General features: G+C 46.4%; 1 protein-coding gene across 3 annotated transcripts in view; it reads right to left on the bottom strand.

The window, feature by feature from the left end:
* Positions 1–6,460: 6,460 nt before the first annotated feature.
* The window catches only part of RANGAP1 (Ran GTPase activating protein 1), a 30,879-nt gene continuing 16,381 nt past the window's right edge, over positions 6,461–20,958 (bottom strand). For all 3 annotated transcript variants that reach the window (XM_006027660.2, XM_025208929.1, XM_025208928.1), the window contains 6 exons: positions 18,550–18,712; positions 17,985–18,095; positions 17,542–17,644; positions 14,493–14,581; positions 11,705–11,826; positions 6,461–7,282 (listed from right to left, as the gene is read on the bottom strand). In XM_006027660.2, coding sequence (XP_006027722.1) covers positions 7,213–7,282; positions 11,705–11,826; positions 14,493–14,581; positions 17,542–17,644; positions 17,985–18,095; positions 18,550–18,712 — 658 coding nt within the window. In that variant the 3' untranslated portion in view covers positions 6,461–7,212. The remainder of the gene's footprint in view (positions 7,283–11,704; positions 11,827–14,492; positions 14,582–17,541; positions 17,645–17,984; positions 18,096–18,549; positions 18,713–20,958) is intronic.

Genomic DNA, 20,958 nt, shown 5'->3' with positions numbered 1-20,958 from the left:
AACCAGAGCCTGGCTGGCTGGAACCACGCTCCAACTGCCAGCCAGGCTCCTAGCTGCAGAAGTGCCATGGCTGCAGCTCCCCAATGTCCCCTGGTAATGCTGTTGGAGCAGCACAGTTGCTGGCCCCAGTCTCCCCTACCCCACCCAGGGTAACCTGCCATGTCCCAGAGCACATGTGGCACAGGCATTGCCCAGGGACAAGCAGCAGTGGCACAAGGTGTGCTACTTGTCCCCAGGGAATCAAATGCCTACGCTCATCTAGATGCAGCTATGATGGGTAAAGACAACTACTCCAGGACACCAGTTCGACTCCACACAGTAGGCATCTGTAAGACTGGTATAGCATGCAGGGACATCAGTATACATCATGAAAATATCAACTGCAAGAAATCCACACACAGCCTGCATGGTTTATTTTGAGCTGTTGTGCTCCAGCTGCTTGCTTACAGAATTGATGACATTGCACACAAATGTGATGGCCCAACCTGGGTTTCTGTCACATACTGGATGAGAGGATCTGTTCCCTTGTGTGCTAAGGTATAGCACTGCAGTGCTTCCTACATCCATAGCTAGAAAAAAAGAATATATCTGTACCCAAGGCAACTAGCAAGGACATGCAAATTCAGGGACAGAAGATACTCTCCTCTCTTCTGAGCAACAGCCCCTGTCCTCCAGCCCAAGAGTCCCAAGGTAAAGGCCAATTGGGAGTACTGGTATGTGTAGACACCACCTCCTCAAGCTTGGTGGTTAGGGTTTAACTATGAAACTTTGACCCTTCAGTAGGTGGGAAGCTCCTGAAGAAGTTGGGGTACAAGGACAAAGTTGGCACGGGTACAATCGTCCCCTGTGAATGGGGCAGTTTAAGCTTCACAATACATAAAAATCGACTTAAGCAAAGGAGCAGGACACTAGACAGCAGCAAGGTGGTCAGCGCTTTTTTGTGGGTCAGCTACCCACAGCACTGTACAGCTTGGAGAAGGGGATCAGGAAAGCTGCACTTCAGGGAACACATAGCCACTAGTACTAACCCTTTGTCCTTATAAAGCCCACCCAAGAGAAAGAAGGGGAGTTGCTTACCAGCAACCAGAATTCAAGCTGTGGTTGATGCAGTCTCACTGCAAGGCACATGCACCTCAAAAAAGGAAAGTATCCAGAACACTTGCTTAAAGCAGTAGTTATGTTAACACAGCCCACACATCCTTGTGTGCCATGCTGAGAGCAGAAAGGTTCCTAAAACCCCTGCCAAGATGAGGGTTTGTTAAGAATCCAGCAGCAGAGAGTCATAAACTGCTGCTCTTTGCTGCAGCTTTTCTTGCAAAGCTTCCCCAAACAGCTGCATGGGACAGCTGCTGTGCTCTAGTTGAACAGAGAAGCAATGCCCTTTGCGTGGGTCATTTTTTTAGTTCAAGAACCTGCTGCTGAGATATAAGTGGCCTGGGCTCTACTACACTCCTTTGGGAAGCCACTGAAGTCATGGAGTCTCTGCAGGAATGAGCTCTGACTGCCACCAATTAATGACCACCCTTAGCCATCACAGGGCACACTTCAAACACAGTACAGCTGTGAACTAGTGTTACTACACCTTTGGAAGAACAAAACAGCCAGCTAGAGAGATTCTGGAAGGCTGAATCCTGCATAGGTAAAAAGGACAAAGATATTTTCACGTCAATCATGTGAAAGCATGTCCCTGCTTGGAAGGGATGAGGCTTGGGGGACAAAGCCATAAGATGATTTGGTGGCTGATGTCTGGTTGAAGGTAAGGAAGGCACTCGGGGCAAGTCCTCAAGGATACCTTATCCAGCTAGATGGCAAATCTTTCCTATATTATTAATGCTTGAATCTCACCCACTTCTTGCCAAGGTGACAATAGAGCTTGGTTGGAAGCTGGGAGCAATGAATAAGAATGTCTCTGACTTGGGAGAAACAGGACTGCCCCACTCTAAAAGCCACCCAATATTCATGCTGCAGTGGGTCCGTCTTGGTGAATGTCACAGGGTACAAGGAAACATTATTTATACATAACAAGATATTCCTCCCCAAAATTGGATCCAACATCAAGTGTGGTCTTTATCAACAGCTGAGAACAAGCTATGTTCATCTGGGTCACTTATAAAAACACAAGTGACCATAAGTACCCAATATCAGACTGCTTTATATTTTTATATAATCTGCATACTTAACAAGGCATAAGTTGGTTCATAGACCAGCATAACTGGTTTGATTAGTCAACAACCAGTTCCTGCATCTTGCCTCCAGTGTAAGAAGTCTGGCTGAGTGGCTTTGAGAGGGTCTACTCATATATAATAACCAATTGCATTTCAAAGGAAAAATCCATTAATAGGCACATCAGTGTAGACACCCATGTTCACAACACAGGTCTGAAGTGAGGAAGAAATGCAGAGTGATCTCTGGTCGTTATCTACTCATCTAGTCAAGGAGGACAAAGGATTTAAAAGAAGCCTCCAAGGGAGAAGGTGTCCAGGGAACCTGGTGTCTAGTAGATGTAGACCCCAGCTGGAAAGGTTTGGAACTCTAGGGCACCCATGGAGCTTGTCACAGTGAAGTATCCTCTCTTGATTCTGAGCAAGAAATTGTGGGAGCTGCCAGTGCCCCAGTGCTTTTCCCTACTATCCAAAGGTTTTAGAGCAGGTTGCCTTGATCAGTTACTCATGTAACTTGATCAGGCTAGAGCTAGTAAGATTGGCAGGTAGGATCTTGTCTTTATCTGCAAAGCATTTACACAATAAAAAGGCATGAGCAGGAAGGCAAAAAGGAGTTTGTGACCATGGGATAAGAAAAACCATCAGACAAGGAGTGAGGATTGACTTTCACCCTCCTTCGAAACAGAATGAAGGGCACTTCTTGTTAAAGGACAAAACAAAAACAAGGCATCTAGAATTCAACCTCAATCTATAAAAATGGCATAAAGGACAGAGCTCTTTGTTTTCCATTTGTGGTGCAGGGATGCCAAGACCATCCACTTTGGTATTCTCCGAGTCTCTGGAAGATGCACCACCAAGATACCCATCTGATAGTGGACACACTCAATCCAGAGGCTGACTGCTCCCCAGCCTTCTCATTCAATGTAGAATACAAACAGTAGTACTGTATGTCATGGTCTGGATTGCAATATTTCCAGGTTATTTAGAAACTCCTATTGTGCACTTTGTACTGATCCAAGCTGCAGGACATTGACATGAAGTTTCTCTCTGGAAGACGAGAGTTCTTGCATTTATAAGTCACCTCCCTGTTGAACAACGTCAGAAAAGTTGTTACTCGCACGATACTCCCAAGGCTGCAATCTCTAGGTGAAAGTTCTATCCTGAAAGTCAATGCACTTTTTGCTCAGGATGCTCCACCACTGATGTGATATTTTTAGTCAAGCGCTGCAAGAGAAGCATAGAGAAAAACGAATACCACCGTACATAGCCTTCAATCTGATGCAGGCCTTCAGTACGGTCAAGTAGGACCTTTTTATGGTTCTGAAGAAATTGGGCCATCCCCCCTAAACTGTTGAACATCATTTGCTCACTACATCAATGTATGAAGGTAACTGTAGTGTATGAAAACAAGAATCAAATGCCTTTGATATCAACAACAGGGTGAAACAGGGGTGTGTCTTAGTCCCTGTGCTCTTTAACATCTACTTTTCATTCTTACTTCTTCATACATTCAAAGACAGCAATGATGGCATTTATCTTCAAATGAGACTAGATGGAGGCTTGTTTAACATTGCAAGGTTTAGAGTGAAAACCAAGGTGAAAGAGCTGGTTCTGAGAGATTTCCTGTTTACCAATGACACGGCTTTGGTTACCCACAGTGAATCTTCCCTGCAAAATCTCTTGGACAGATTTTCTGCATCATGCAAGAGCTTTGGGTTGACAATTAGCCTCAGGAAGACTGTGATCATGTTCCAAGGAGTGGAATAACCAGTGCCTGACATCACTCCGGAGAGTAAATCTCTTGGTGTCCTTGACAGCTATTGCTACTTGGGTTCTATGATCAGCTGGAATCTTGCCCTTCAGACTGAACTAACAGAATCAAAAAAAGCAGCTAAGAATTTTGGGCTACTATAGAACGTGCATGGAATAACAAAAGCAAAGATGCAAATCTACAAGACTTGTGTGCTGTCATCTCTGCTTTATGGTTCAAAAACACAGACTACATGCATTAGACATATCAGGGGACTGACCAATTTCTACATGAGATGCCTGCACAAGATCCTGAAAATAAAGTGCATGCATTTGAGGTAAAGTTTAGCATGAAGGTACAAGAGGCTGCATGACCTAGAATGGACAGACAAGTCCTCACTGACATCTTGAAGGTTGAGACCACCCTGGCAAAAGTTCCAGTCATTACTGAGCCTCATCTTATGAGATGTAGCCTGCTCCTGACAGAGTCCAGCGTAGACACTAGAAATAGCCTGGTCTTCAAAAAAGGTGTCAGCTTTTGAATGTTCCAACTCTGTGCTTGGAACAGCTGCATAGTGAAAAGCAGCAGAGGGTCTTCATGCTTGGAGTTGACTGGTGAAGGGAAATCTAGGTAATACACCAACATGTTCTCTCTCCTGATACAGGCCACCAGCACTGCAAAGCATTTGGAGACAGCTTTTCATTCTTCCATTCAGCCTCCTAAGAGCTCCTTGTACTGATAATACATCTAGCCCAATGAAAATTGCAGTTCTCTCTCATGGGAGGGCCCAATGGCAATATGAAACTGCCCTGAAGGTTGAAAGATCTGAACCAGTCTGTCTTATTGTGGACAGGGCAAGATCATGGGACCACCATGGGACATCATACCCCTTCCTTTTACAGGGCAAAAACCTCTCCCCACTGTCATGTAGCAAAAGTTCCCATTTTCTCTGTGGCTAGTCCCCTGAGATGGGACAAGGAAGGTGAATTGGTAATGGGCAGCAAACTGAATCAGATGGTATAACTGGCTATGATGGTACCTAGCACCTACTGGTTATCTCAGCCAGATCCTCAAATCATGGGGCAAACAGTTGTTGAAAGGGAAGAACGAGAAGGACAAAGTTTGGAAAGGTGAGGTACATCTGCTCACATCAGCTATTTTGCCTGGTTAGTAAAAGATGCTGGAAAGAATGCGTCACAGAAAAGTGCTTCTGGAAAATGAAAGCACTGACACACTCTCAGTGACTCATGTATAGCCAATACATGAACAGAGAAGAGGGCTAACTTAGAATGCCTGCCTGGAATATGGACCAGTATGTGCTTATGTATGGGGGCAGGTTTGTTGACCATGAATTTGTTAAAAGAGCCCCCCACCAGTCTTGAAGGCACTGCTTGAGCCTTGCAGATAACAAGCTCCACTCCTCTAAAAAGGGGAGGTCCTCTACACAGCATTCTGCACTTCCTTCAGAAATCCAGACCCCTTAAGAGGACAGGAATAGCTTATGGTTGCACCTATAGCATGAAACAGAGATGCCCAATAGGCCAGAACAGAAAGGAAAGGAAGTCAAGGACCCCAAAGTAGAAACAAATCACACCACTCTCAGGGAGTTCAGAGAAAAAAAGAATTAAAGTTGGGGAAAACAGACTTCAAAAGGTGAGGGCAGACTGCAAGCTACAGGAAAAGGACTATCTAGAGGCAAAGCAGTTGAGAAGAATAGGAAATATATACCATCTTTTGTGCTGTGTGCTGACAACATAAGGAAAGGTAGAGTGAGGCACATGTGGTATGAGGCCTGCTAAGGCAGAAAAATCACCAAGCTTGACATGGATATGGATGACCTCCTGGAGAAGGAAAAACCTTTTCTTATTCTCACCAGCTACCACACCCAAGACCTCGTGGATAAGCTCCAGATTTCCCAGCCTTTACCCTCTTTAGCTCCTGCCACTTGGGGAATGTGTTACTCAACTAATCCCTACCTCGTAGGCAGTAGACCATTAAAAACCAACCTGGAACTTATGGTCCTTTCCAGCTGTGCCAAGAAGGAACTGGAGGGGACTTTTATCTCTGCTTTCATAGTAAAAGATAAAAATTCCAAGAGCAGCTTCTTTATGCTGATGACTAGAAACCATTCCAGGAGAATTAAATGAGGAATATATTAACGGAAGACATCTCCTCTTGTCCCTTTCCACCCCAAGGGAAACACTACAATGAGCAGAAACATATCATGCAGTTAGTTCCCAGTGACCTGAATATCTATGGAGGGGACACGAGTTAGTGCAAAGACAAAATTTGACCCTGAACTGTCATTTGCAGGTAAATAATCCCCCATATTTTAATAGAATTAAGACCCTTCGGTATTTCTTGTTACTAAACAGAGCTTTTTTCATCTCCAAGACTGAGGGTGAAGTATCCTCAACTATAAAACCTCTATTTTGTCCCATTTAAGTTGTCCCCCATTCACATGTAAGAGACAACATGGGACTGGGGCAGCGAGAAGGAAAGAGGAAAGGAAACATTTACTCCATGCGCATTCAACTGATTCTACTCATTTCCAAATCAAGCCTATTTTAATTAGAAATAGGGGAAAATGCAGGTAATGGCAATATCACAACGAAACAGGCTTGCTTCCATAAGCAAAGACCACCAGGGTCAGCTCCACTGGAAGGGGACTTAATATACAGTCGGAGGGGGCATACGTTAAAATTCAGATGGGCCACACAGCACCCTCCAATGGTTAGACTAAGAGCAAGGAGGAACATGCCTCAGTCCTGGAACAGTAGCAGGGGGCTGGTTAATCTGGTAAGCAGCAGCAAACACTGCTATTATCTTCTATAATAGCAGAGGGCAGCATGATATAGGAGCCATGGTTACCCCCCCCCCCCCCAAAAAAATCTTAGTAGGGTTCAGACTCTGCTGCAACTCCAGAGAAACCTCAAGTATGGTACCTCTTGTAAGATGGTGGTATGGGCACAACTGGACAGAAATATTGAGCTTGAGTCAAATAGGGATTCTTTCTGATCCACGTGGAGCAAGGAGCCATAGGACTCATTCTAGCAGAGCTCATTGTTCTGCAGACCAGGGAGTCTGCTTTGGAAGTGGGGAATTTAATTTAAAAATAATAAAGTCAGCAGGATTCCTCCAAGTTTGTTGAAGCAGAAAAAACTCAAAACAAAACGTAAAGACATCCCAGTGAGATGGAGAGAATGTTTCCACAGAAGCCGAAACTTCCTCCTGCCATTCAGTTAAGAACTCTCTGCTGATGAAGTCTATGAAGGGGAAAAGGACATCATTATGCTTCTATTACAGCTGATGAAGTGTTTGCAAGAGAATGTGGCGGGCAAAAGAGCAGGAATCCAGAGCACGGTTAGGCCTGTAGAGACAGGAGAGAAAAAAAGTTTGTTTGAAGACTATTCTGCACCTGGGCCTTGAAAAAAAAACAAAACAACAACAACAAAACCCCCCCCCACAGATTACTACTTTCTTTAAGCAGCTCCAAGGAAGACAGAAGGGTCTCAGGAAAGAGTAGTACCAGGAAATCAAGTCAGCCTATACTGAATTCTTATGGACGCAAAACACTCCTCCTTACTCGGACAGTACCTCAGATGCATACAACACACCAAAAGCAAGTCTACCTATTGATATACCTAGTCCTGTATCCCATCCAGGATGTAACCCAGGGGTGGGCAAAGTTTGGCTCGCAGCAGCCTCCATTTCCCAGCAGCCCCTGCCTGTGTCGCTGCAGCCAGTTTCCATGGAGAGCTGGGGGGTGCTGCGACAGCGCAGGGCCAGGGTTTCCAGGGAGAGCAGCTCAAGCAGCACTGGCAGGGCAGGGAGCTGCTCCGGGGCTGGGGCCAGGATTTTGTGGTGGTGACATCAGGGTCTGGAGCCAGGGTAGAGCTGTGATCTCCTGCCACACCCCCCAGGCAGGGGCACGCAGACAGCAAGCCGTGGCTCTGCCCTCACGGGGCATGCAGCAAATGGATTGCACCTCTGTCCCAGCTCTGGACTATGCTGTCACCACCATAAAATCCCAGCCCCAGCCCTGGAGCAGCTCCCTGCCCAGCACTGCCAGTGCTGCTTGGGTTGGTCTCTGTAGAAACCCAGGCCCTAAACTGTCATAGCCCTGCCCCTCCTGGGGTCTCCATGGAAACTGGCTGCAGCAACACAGGCAGGGGCTCCTGAGAAATGGAGTCCGGCTGCTGGCCAAACCTGCCATTTTGCCCACCCGTTTTAACTTACGCTAGAATCTTTGGAGGAAACTCGCATGGGCCAAAATTGTGTTACAGCTGATCAGCTCATGCCATGAAGCCTTGTGAACAAGAGGCTCCGGACTCAATTATTCTAGTAAAACTATAGCAATAAGTTTCAGGGAAGGATGAAAAATGTAAGTCATTTTACCACCTATTACTACTACTATTCTGCTCACATATACAGAGGTTGCTTAAGTTAAGTCTTCAGTGTACGTAAGTTCCCCAGCTAACCCCTGTAAAACAAATCCCTTTCCAAGCTCAGTATCTCGGAGGTGAATTTTCTCTAAACAATATGAATTAATTGCCTCCAAAATGATTGGAGTTGTGCGGGGGGTGGGAGGGGAACAGCGTGCTGGTCTGACTAACCACTACCTATCCATCTCATCCCAAAAATGTATGTTCAATAAAATTCAAAAAAGGTGACAAAGTTCTGCTTGAGTTGGTGTGCCCAAGGAGAAGGGAGATACATTTGAACCCACATTTTTGGGTTCCCAGGGGCTGGAGGGGGAAAGGTGGAACATGATAAGAAGCTACAGTTAAGCAGGGAATGAAGACACAGCTGCTTATTAGAAATACTACTTTTATTGAACAAGTAGTGCAAGGGAGCTCACTGATAAAAGCACCAATAAAAGAGAGGGGAGGAAAAAAACAAGCGGGCAGTAGAGGTCTGATGGAGTACCAGAGCAGTCAGCTATAACAGCAGGGGTGGAAGAGGGGCATGAGGAGCAATGCAGTACAGTATTTCTGGAGGACTGACTCTGCACGTGTCACAAAAGGCTATATGTCCATGCACAACATTGAACTAGTTCACAACAAATCAATTCAGCACCCATCTGCTTCACGTTTGGATCAGTTTAAAATTATGTTCAAGTGTTGTGTGTATTTAAAAATGTTCTCCACCAACCAGGCCTTTGGCAGAAGGATGCTGTTCAGGCAGTCTGACTCGAAGTCTCCTTCCTGTGCTGTGTTTGGCAAGACAAGGAGAGTTTGAACTGCTGAAGGTATAGTTTGGCTCTGCAGACCTCCACTTAATGTACTTGCTTGCAACAGATAATTGTTTTGTTGTGACATCTGGTTTAAGTATGCATGCCTCAGTTTCCCCGTGTACAAAGCTAGACAGGGCAAGAGGTTAATTAGGTAAGTATGCCCAGCTCTGGGTCCCAGAGATGCTCTATTAGTGTGTAATGAGTCAGCAAGCAAAGAGGAAGTTACCTACATTGACAAAGCACATGTTCTCTAGACAAGCACATAAAGAGGCTTCCTGGTATTTCTGGTGCCAGGGAGGCACTTGAGAGGGTCCTGAAGAGGGAGATGCCCAGAGCCAAAAGGAGAGAGAAGCCGGACAAAGTAGCCTCACAGACAGAGAGAACAGCTCAACTTCAACACCTCCAGTGATGAAGATTCTGCAGACCATTCTATTGTCCCACTTGTAGAAGAACAAAAAGGCTTTTCATGATAGCCAGTCTAAATCTACTTTACTGCAACTTCAAGCCATTGGTGCAATTCTAGGTCTGTGCAGCAAGAGGAAAAGGTGATTTTCCTCCTTTTTATGGCAGCCTTTCAGATGATATTTAAAAGACTGTCACCTTGTCCCCTCTTAAGCAGCTTTTCCACAAGTTGAACATGCCTATTTCCTTCAGGCTACCTTCATATGATAAAGGGTTTGGATTACAAGTCATTTTTTGTCACCTGCCTCTGGATTCTCTAACTCTGTGCCCAGAGCCTGATCTAGAAAGGGGTGCAGTGGCAAGACTAAATCTCACCTTCTAACCATGTGGCAGGAGCAGCAGCCAGGGGACTTTAAATCCTGAACATAAGAATTCCCTTTCTACCTTCCCCCCTGCAGTCAGAGGCATGTCCCCTCCCCTGTCACTGCCAGTGTCCTTTCTGTCCTGGGAGTGAGGGGAGCTCCTGTCCCACTCCAGCCAGGTTGTGCAGGGCTGGGTTCAGCCTGCAATGGTGGCAGTAGGCAGACAGGTTCCTCTTCCCTGTGCCGGCTCCCAGACTGGGGGGTGGGGAGAAAATACCTGAAGGGAGCAGCAATGGAGAAGAAAAGTCTGCCCACCCACCACCAGTATCCCAGGTTGAGTCCAGCCCCCATACAGCCCACCTGGAGTGGAACAAGAGCTCCCCGCCTCCCTTAAGGACAGGGTGGACAGGAGCAGCAGGCGGAGGAAAGAAGAGGTGCCTCTGAGCATGGAGGAGAAGTGGGATGGGGAAGAATGTTTATTTTCTTCAGGACTTGAGTCTTCAGCTGCTGCTCTCAGGTCATGGTCTTGCCACCCAGATGGGCAGCAGGGGAGGGAGGAGGCAGGGAGTTGCAGATGCAAACACCCCTGGTTACTACTCCCATACCCACTCTTTATAAAAAAAACAGGATCTGCTTCTTAAGATGTGAAGCCCAAAAGCCACACACAATACTCTAGATGAGGTCTGTCCAGTGCTGTGTAAAGAGAGACACTATCACCTCCTGCATCTGTGATCCACCAAGACTCCTAGATCCTTCCTGGTAGTTCTGCCACCTAGCCAAGTGTCACCTATCTTGTATTTGGATGTTTTGATTATTCTTCTTGAAATATAGCACCTGGCATTTGTCAGCACTCAACTTCATCCTGTTAGCGCCAGCCCAGCTTTCCAATCTATCAAGACCTTGATAAACTGCATAGGCTTTGGAGGAGAACCCATCTGCTGTAGACCAATAAAGGGTGGTTTTAAGAGCCAAGTGCCTTACTGATTTTGACTTCAGATGCACTCCATTCTCTTTAAAAGAGGTAAAGTCCCTCTCTAGGACTAACCAGAAAGTCCCTCTCTAGCCAGAAAGTAGATCTCTGAGGAAGGGCTGCAGATAAAGCAATGTGTATGTGTGGGTGGAAGGGGAAGGATGGGGGAGGCAAGGAAGAGATATCATGGAGCAAATGGCCAGGTCTTAAGAGTCCAAGCAGCCAGTGCTTCAGCCACTCTAGAAGCTATACCTGGGCTGGCTTCAGGAAATTCCCAAAGACTATACAAGGCTGGAATCCCAAACAAGTGCTCCCCTGGGGAAAAATCTGTGGGACTGCTGAACTAGCACTTTTGACTGCAGACTGGACTGGAGCTTCGACTCCCTTCTACTTGGTTCTAGAAGAACAGTGAAGGAAACATGTTATGTTCTATTTCCCTTCTTTTAAGGAAAGGAGTCAAGAAAGGAAGTTGCAAGCATAACCCAGCAAGGTGTAGAGACAAATAAAATGCTGTGCACCCAGCAGCAAAAACAGAGTTCTTGAAAAGAAATGCTGAACTCTAGAAACATCTCAGACTCCACAGCTGAACTGCAGTGCCTACATGGAACTAAACAAGTTGATCAAGGCACTTCACATCTCGCTACAGTGAGATGGGCATGAATTCCATTCCATACATATTTGATATTATCTTTATAACCACAAGGCTACATAAGGTCAGAACCATAGTACACAAGGGGTTGTGATGGAAGGAAATGCACATATTTATTAATCTATATGCAGGCTTCTAAACATTAATGCCTACTAGCTAGATGTAATACTCACTTTGTCACAAAGGCCAGGAGAACTGGCGCCAGGGATTTGGGAAAATAGTCCTGTTGGACCACATGGTTCAGAGTCATAAGTGGGCCATATAGGCTTGGAACAGTCTTTATCTTCTCTTCACTCTGTGGAGGCAGAGGTAAAGATGAACAAAAAGTCAGTCATGCAGAACTGTCCCACTAAGTGCCTTTGAGTCCCTGCTTTTTCTCATTCTCCATCCTGGCTGGTCAGACAACAGCAGATACCTCAAAAGGAAAAGTCATTCACCTCTTTTGCTACCAGACAAACGCTAAACAAAAGCAAGAAATTTTACTCTGGTTGATGTAAACAGAGGACTTCCAAGATGCAGAAGCCGATGCCTATGACAGACAGCATAATTTTTTCTATATGTTGAACTGAAGTTTCCATCTGCTATAAAAGGGAGAGCTGCCTACTGCAGTATGCACACCATGTTCTTTAGGACGAGTCAGTCCCCCACACCCTCCCCTCCCATTTCTCCCAAAGTCTGCATGTCAAACATGCAAGCACCAAGACTCCTGTCTGTCCTAATTCAAGCTGTCTTATGAGCTTGGGTGTGGGGAAGATTAATACATGTACATGTACATTTCCTCCAGGATTTTCTTTCCCAGAGATCCCGTGCCAAGATACTCACTCCAGTTGAGTGGGAAAGCAACAGCTCCTGAGGGTCTGTCAGAAGATGCAGTTAATCCCTTCTGCACCCTCTCCACCCACAGTATACTGTTTTTAGATCCCCTACATAACTACTTCTTGGAGCTTAGAAGAGACCATCTGATCATCCAGGTCAGCCCTACACTGAATCTGGTGGCTTGTGTTTGGAAGAGCAGCTTTAAAAAAAATAAATAAATAAATAAATAAAATCAAGGACTCCAGATTTCAGTTGGCAATGAAATAGAGAATCTGCCTCTCCCTTGGGGAAATCACCTTCTCCTTGTTAGTTAGAAATAAAGCATTTGTTTTTCATTTGGGCCTGTCTGGCTTTAGCTTCCAGCCACTGGTTCTTGTTACACCTTTCTATGCTGGATTAAAGAACCCTTTAGTGCTCTGTGTACCCTTTCACAAAGAGCTTGCATGCCAGTGAAGAACCCTCAAATCTTTGATAAGATAACCAGACTGAACTCCTTAAATCTTTCACTGAAAAGTCTTTCCTCTATCCCTTCAAAACATTGTGGCCCTTTTCTGTGCCATCTCCAGTTCCTCTGAATCCCTTCGAGTGTGAACAGAAAAGAAAACAGCATCTCAGTACTAGTCTTAGCATTTGGAGCCAGAAAGTAAGTCTTTACCTCTGTTACTTAATTATTTCGTTAACTTCTTTTCCCTCCTAGCATGATGCCAAGTTGTTTGTTCCCAGGACCCTAAACCATTTTTAGTCGCTGCTTTCCAGGCTACAACCCCTCCTGCCACAACCTGTATCATGTGTTGTTAGATGTATGACTTTGCCCTTGACTGCATTAAAAATGAATTGCATTTGAACAGGTCCAGCTATTGCCTCATGTATAAAGTGCGAGAAAGATACTCAAAAACACAGACACAAATTCCCTATTAATGGATAGGCACACCACCCTAAATGGGTTACATGCCCACAAGCCAGAAAAGGGTTTGGCCAACAGTGAATGACAGTCTTGCTAGCTCTGCTCCCCTAGTAAGTTGGTCTAGGATTCTAAAGGAAGTCAAATGAGATAGGGGGCAGAACATCTTCAAGTTGTTCAACATCTGTAGTAATTAGGGACAGGGGGCAGAAAACAGGAAGACTAGAACAAGATGTCCCACAAAGCAGAGGACTACAAAACTAGATAGGGCTCTACAGCTGCCAGTCAGCAGTTATGGACAGGGATTAGTTAGCACTGTACTCCCATGTGGGAGTGCCAGAGAAATACATTTTTAAGATGCTTCTCAGTTCCCAGCTTGTCAACACTGTTCCCCTAAGCAAAGGGAAAACTCCAGGAAGGCATGCAGATAGAAACATGCTGTGAAAGGTTTACTGATTGTGGTATTTCATGGATTTGTTGATTTTTTTCCCCGCCCCTAGGCTCTAGGAAAAAATGTCCCTCATTAAACTTCCTAGTTCCAGGGGCTAGAAGCTTTAGGTCTGTAGATGACATTGAAGAGTACCACTTTTAGCTTACAAGCAGAAAGCCCTACCCATCCTAAATTCACCTCAGCAAATCCTCTGTGCTCATCCTAATGTTGTTAACTATCTTGTTGCAGATTATTACATAGCAACCTTGCCAAGAGGTTCTCTCCTGTGTAGGCATGCACTAGACACTCTTCCTTTGCAAGCATTGAGGAGACTGTTAAATGTTTCAATCCAATTGATCAGATTTCTATTATGTTTGATACTGTCCTTTATAAAAAAAAGAAAAATCTTAAGAGCAGTCTTTATAGATACAAGGAAGATGAAGAAGAGATTCATAAGCATTATAAGTTGTCAAACTACTTGTGTAGCATTTTATGGGTTTCTATAAAAGCTTCGGTATGGCAGCAGACAGATCTGTTTGCATGATCCTCCTTGCCTTAGAGATGTGATCTTGAAAAAGACAAGCCAGGCCAAATAGAACGTAAATTAGGCATAACTAATCCACCTCCTGCACTCTAGCAGAATCCTGCTCTTTGGAATCCCTGTTATCTCTGCAGAGTGCTATTGTCCCTAGGCACCATGCAGGCACAGGAGCTTTAATGTTCCTGTCTCCAAGGCAACATGATTACCCACAATCCAACCAGAAAATGAAACACAGCTCTTGTCATTGCTTTTAACCCCTTCCTGCCCTCTCACCTTGAGCAGACCCATGTGGATTAGCAGGCTGGTGATGAACGTGTCAGAATTAAAGGTGGCAGAAGTGAAGGCTTTTCTCATTAAGGCATCTAGGAAGAAATACATGTATTGAGTTAGAGAACACAGAATATTGCGGTGGCTATTCTTCATCACAAAAATCAGGCCCAGCTACATTCAGTTTATTGAAGTTGCTTCAATTCCTTATTTACAGCACTGGAATGCCACAGAAATGGGACCTAGCTACAGGTTTTAGGTCAAGATCGCTACTGACAACAAAAGACCTTGACTAGTTAGAAGGCTTTGATGCAATACCTTAATACAGTGGTCATCAACCAGTCGATCGGGGAGCCTCTGACAGTTGATCGTAGCCTGCTCAGGGTGCAAAGCCCCGTGTGCAGTGGCAGTCTCCTTGCCCCACACACAGATTTGGTGGGGAGGGGGAATGGGGGCTAATGGGGCTTAGCCCTCCCAAACACAGGACAGCGGTAGGGTGACAAGGCAACCCAGCCATGGGCTTCCGGTAGCTGCAGCAGGGGTGTGGAGGGAGTGGGAGTGGGCTGGAGTGTAGGACAGAGCCGTGAGTGGTTTGTCCGGGGGTGCCTGGCGCAGGGATGGGGGGCGGCTCCTGCCACTGCGTGCACCCCCAGGAGGGCATGGGGGGCTATGTGCCCCTGGATCTGTGCAGGGGGAGGCAGGCTTCAGCTAAAGGCTGGGGCCGGGGCTAAGCCAGGCTCTTTCTGGCAGGGGGGCTGCAGTTACCCCAAAGTTTGCTGTAGCCTACCCAACCCAAGTACAGCCCGGCCCAGCACCGAGCGCAAGCCCCTCCAGTGCCACTACCACCTGCACCGAGTGCAGCCCGGCCCAGCACCCCAACCCCCACTGGGAAGAGCCCAGCTTAGCCCTGACCCCAGCCCACAGCCCACCTCCCCCAAAGCAGATCTGGGGGCACCCCCCCCCATGCCCTCCTGGGGTGCATGCCATTGAGGGGAGCCACCCTCCCCTCCCTGTACCAGGCGCTCCCCCCTCCCCCAATAAGCCATTCATGGCTTAGTCCTGCAACTCATTTGGGGGGCTCAGCCCCAAATAAATTTTTTCTTCCTCCGCTTATGCCCCCAGACCTTTGCCAGGATGTGTGCAGCAGCAAAAGCTGCCTCCTCCCCTCCAAAGTGAGCTGCCCAGGCTCTGACCCTCCCCTGGCCTGGCCAGGGCCCCACTATACCTCTCACCATGAAGGCCTTGATCTGCACCCTGCCCCAGACTGACCTGTAAAGCAGGGGGGGGAAGAAAGTGGTAGATCTTGTGTTGCCCTTTACTTCAAAAAGTGATCTTCACCTTAAAAGGGTTGGAGACCCTGCCTTAATACATATATATAAATAAGTCTCTGCTCTTGCAAGTGGTCTCCACGCAGGGTCTCAGAGTTCAAAACAGACTGGAGAGACAGCTAAGTTACATGGATTCTAGTCCTCAGGACTGAGGCTTTATGAGGCCTATGGAAAGTCCATGACTGAAGCCATAGATACGGCAAGAACCTTAACTTGATGAGCTTGGAGGGTACACAACTCAGTGAGGGAAGGGATTTTGCCCTTAAAAATACAAGAAATAGACTTCCACTGGACTGAAATCAAATCCATCAACAGATGGTATTTTCAGGGAATAGGTTTATGGTCTTGAGAACAAAGAACTAGTCATTTTTGGCACTGATCTTTGTCCATCTTGGGGGTTTTTTTTTGAAGTAGGACAGCTGTGGGGCCAACGTCAGGTATCCTCGGAGGAAAACAGTTAATAAGACAGATGTCTCATCCTCAAGAAACTATTATATCAACCAGTCACCATCTCAGCTTCCAAGGAGAAGCTATGGATAAGGGAATAGTTATGAAGCATCTCTGGACAACCAGGACATTTTCCACTGGTTTTACTTTAGATTTCAGTTCCCACAGAAGCTAAGACAGAGCTCAGAATCATGTATGGATCTCCTGTTTATTCCAGAACAAGGCTAGCTGGCCATTTTGGTTATGCCACTGAGGCAAAGTGGCTTCAGCAACTAGGGGCATTTAAAGTACACACAAGATACCATACGTGTAAGCTAGGAGTCCATTGTTAATTGTGCATTAGTAACAAGAGTTTAAAGAGATGCTACTTCAAAGGGTAACCTTCTGTACTTTTTGCATAGGAATGAATACTGCTGGTGGATTTTTAGGGATGAAAAGAACAGATAATTTTCCTCCCCAGCCCAAGAGCAGAAGCACCTCTGCATCCCAGTGGAGCCCCAAGGATTTCATGGAAACCTCAGTCAATTGATTCATACAGTCTACAAACTGTGCCAGAAGAAGCGTGTGGACGAGGTATACTGGGCCAGTGCTCTTCTAAGGCCTGCAAAGAACGGTATCCCTATGCATACCTTCAGCACCCTGTCCCATGCTTTTTGGGGGAAGTTTTCCAATTCCATTTGTCAAGGAAGATGAGAGATATCAAAGTTACTAGTATAAGGAACATCAAATGCCTCAAAAGTGGAAGGGATACTTGTTATCTAATCCATTTAAAAATTATAATCTCCTTGTACATGAGGTGCAACTCAACTATGGGATTCATTGCCACTGGCTGTTAGGAGAAACTTCAATGGGAGTCCACCAAAAGAGTCAAATGGAGAAACACTGATTAAAAGGAGAGCTCAAATGGATTTTGTTTCTCATACTTTGAGGAATAAGCCGAGGTCAGGCAGAGGTTTTGCACCTTTACACTTCTCAAAACAGGATGTCAGTCTTTCTTTCAAATATCTAGCACTGGCTATCATTGGGACAGGGCTGCCATAAAATGGTAGTCCAGGATGGCTACCGTTGTGCCATTTATTTGATTTATAAAACCCAAGCTCTTCCCAACAAAGGCTCAGGGCAACTTACATTAAAAGGACAGAACAGACTTAGAAAAACAGGAGGATGAACAAGAGGAAGATGAAAAAACAACTTAAAAGGGAAACTAGAGCAATTTAGAAGCTGCAGCTACTGGTTGGGCTCTCCACAGTAACCCCCATCAGATGGAGAGAGTGAGTTACCTGTTGTCTCATGAACAGCTGTTTTCACTGGGGCTTCATCCTTAAACACAGAAGAGATCTTGAGGAAAGCTGTAGCCACCTTCTCTGTATCAGCTGCATCTGTCTGAAAAAGATGAAAATCAGGAGCCATTGAGTCCATTACAGGTGCTGTCACTTCATAAGCAATGAACATTGCAACAGCAGCCTCCAAATGACTGGACACCAAGGGAGTCTCAGCTGTATCATGATGCATAAGCTATGCCAAAAAGTGGACCTGCTCTGCTGGCACTATAGCTTCTCCAGAGGTGCCACCTCAAGTGAAGTATTTCTCCACCATGTCCATTTGGACAACAGGAGGACTTAAATCTGGATTGTAAAGCTTATGGAAGAGACCACTTGCCAGGATTAAGCAGAACAGCCACCACCTATGATACCAGCCACATTGAAGACACTGGCCTACTTACCTGCTGAGCTATCAAAACAGAACACTTGGGCCCTAGCCGCACCAGCTTCTCTGGAGATGGGAAAGCAAGGAATGTGGCAACATCTATTGGAGGAGAAGACACTGGGGAGCCCTGAAACATAGGATCAGATCTCAGTTCATTCTGTGGAATCATGTCCAGCTACATGCATGTATGACTTTGTAGGGAAGGATGCCGCTAGAACAGGCAAGAGTGTTACAGGTCAGAACTTGAACACTAGGGACAAAAAAAACAACCCACACAACTGGAAAATAATGGAGATGGGTGGCTGCATTGTCAGAATTGTGGGAAACTTGTGCAGCAAATACTATGATTAGCCAGTTCCAGGACATTGTCTTCCTGCTTTTTTCCACCCCCCTTCTGATTAACAATTTTCCACCCTTCCGTATTTTACACCCCACAAACCCATGAACAGAGAGCTGCTAGGTCCTTAAAGGCATAAGGACTCCAGCCAGGTTCTCATATTCCAAACATCCTCCCCATTCTGAACCTTGTCTCCTCCCTTCCCCTACGCGAGGAAGTGAAAGTTAAGCTTCAGTTAGTTTACATGCGAATCAAGGATCTTCTTAGAAGGCAGTAATTCTTGTTCTCCCTGCCCTCTCTCCTGCAACTGTTGCGGCTGCTCCTCTTCCTCCTCCTCTTCGTCCTCTTCCTCCTCTTCTTCCTCTTCCTCCTCTTCTTCCTCTTCCTCATCGTCCCCTTCATCATCACTGTGGATTAAAGATAAGAGCTTACATGAAGATGAGGTCTCTATAAGAGACTTCCTGGAACACAGAAATATTTTTTAAAGGTAATTAGAAAGTAGCTAAGGGTGTTTCCAAGCCTTAGCAAGAACACCGGGGGGGGAGTGACATGCCCTCACTGATGAGCCACAGCCCACCCCCAGCCCTGCTGAAGCCCCTCACTCCCAAACAGTACTACCCTGCCCCCCACCCCTTGCTGGTGCTCCTCATTCCGCCCCCCCGCCCCACCAGCTGCTGCCCAGACCAAGCAGCTCCTGCATTGCGTGTGCGCCCGATCTCTCTTACACACACACTCACTCTCTCCTGCCAAAGCCAGTGTGGGGAGCATGTGACCCCCAACAGCCAATCAGCTTGCCTGCTGCTCCCAGCCTGGACCAGCCAGACCTGGACATTTCCTCTTATTTTAAAAACCTGCCCAGATGCAGCACAGGGGTCAAAAAAGAGGACATGTTTAGGAAAACCCTAGGTAAGAGAGCCTGGCAAGCTTAGGTCATCTCTTCCAGTTGGCCTTGGACCTGTAGGGAGGCGGTTGTTCCATCCAACAGTCCTTTGTAAGCAGCTAAAAAAATAAGTTGGTCCCTCTCCTTAGGTTTGTTATGAAAAGGCACCATTTGTGGGCAGACAGGGTATGAGTTGAACAGGTCAAACTATTCTCATCCAAATCTTACAGCATTACCTTCAGATAAAGCTTGGGGAATAAGCAGGAGCACAAGTTCCTCCTGTTTAACGCAAATAATTATGATGTCATAGGGATAACGGAGACCTAGTAGGACTCCGCCCATGACTGGGCCACAGGTATAGACGGCTATACCCTGTACAGGAGAGATCGAGTGGACAAAAGGGGCAGGGGTGTAGCTCTCTATATCAAGGAAAGCTCCCTGTAAGCCGACATTGGCGCCCAGGGTGGACAACTGGAGACCCTCTGGGTTAAAATCCATGGGGAACACACTGGTGGGAGTCTACTACAGACCTCCCATCTAAAATACAAGAGCTTGACCAGGAGTTCACCAGGGAATTGGCTGAGGCTGCATGCTCCCGGTCCACGGCTGCCATGGAAGACTTCAACTACCCAGGCATCTTGTGGGAAGAGTGCTTGGCGGCCAAATCTGAGCGGTCACAAAGCTTCCTCTTGTGCATGGATGACCTGTATCTGATGCAAGAAGTCTAAGGGACGACGAGAGATAAAGCGCTGCTTGACCTAGTACTGGCAATGGGGGACAACCTAATCGGTGACCTAATGATCGAAGGGAAGCTGGGTGACAGCAACCATGAGCTGATCACCTTCACCATCTGCCGTAAAGCTGGCAAGTCAGTCAGCAAAACAGAAGGAAGTTGACTTCAGGAAAGCTGACTGACAAGCTCAGAAAGCTTGTCGGTGAGGCCCTAAGGGACCATGACCCCAAGGAGAGGGAAGTTCAGGAAGAGTGGTTGCTCCTCAAGGGAACAATCCTAGATGCACACGCTAAGGCTAGTCCGTCTCAGAGGAAAGGCAGCAAAAGGGCACAGCAGCCCTTTTGGCTCAGCAAGGAACTAGCAGACCTCCCACGTCTAAAAAGAAAGACCCACAAAGGATGGAGGACAGGATCCACCACCAAGGAGGAATATTCTGCACTAGTCCAGACCTGCAGGAAGCGAATCAGGAAAGCCAAGATTGCAATGGAACTGCAACTAGCCACTAGTATCAAGAACAATAAAAAGTCCTTTTTTAGATACGTGTGGAGCCAGAGGAAAAGCAAGGGCAACATTGGACCCCTGCTAAACTAGATGGGACAACTGACAACCGATGCCCAGGAAAAAGCCAACCTACTAAATGGGTACTTTGCGTCAGTCTTTCACCAGTCCCATGGGACACTCCTGCCCATTATGGGACAGGGAGACCCAGGTAAGGGAGCTTTCTTGCCTCCCCATCAATGCTGACCTCATGAAGGAACACCTTGAGAGGTTGGACACCTTCAAGTCAGCTGGCCCTGACAGCTTACACCCCAGGGTACTCAAGTTCCTGGCAAGGATCATAGCTCAGACCCAGACACAGATCTTTGAGAACTCCTGGTGCTCTGGTGAAGTGCCAGAAGACTGGAAGTAGGCCAATGTGGTGCCTATCTTCAAGAAAAGGGAGGAAAGTGGATCTGGCAAACTACAGGCCCATCAGCCTGACCTCTACCCTGAGGAAGGTCTTCGAAAAGATTATAAAAGAGGCCATTCTTAACAGACTG

Source organism: Alligator sinensis, unplaced genomic scaffold (genome assembly GCF_000455745.1).
Source record: "Alligator sinensis unplaced genomic scaffold, ASM45574v1 scaffold215_1, whole genome shotgun sequence".
NCBI lineage: Eukaryota > Metazoa > Chordata > Crocodylia > Alligatoridae > Alligator > Alligator sinensis.
The sequence above is the reverse complement of the archived record's forward strand: the minus strand, read 5'-3'. Positions and strand labels throughout refer to the sequence as shown.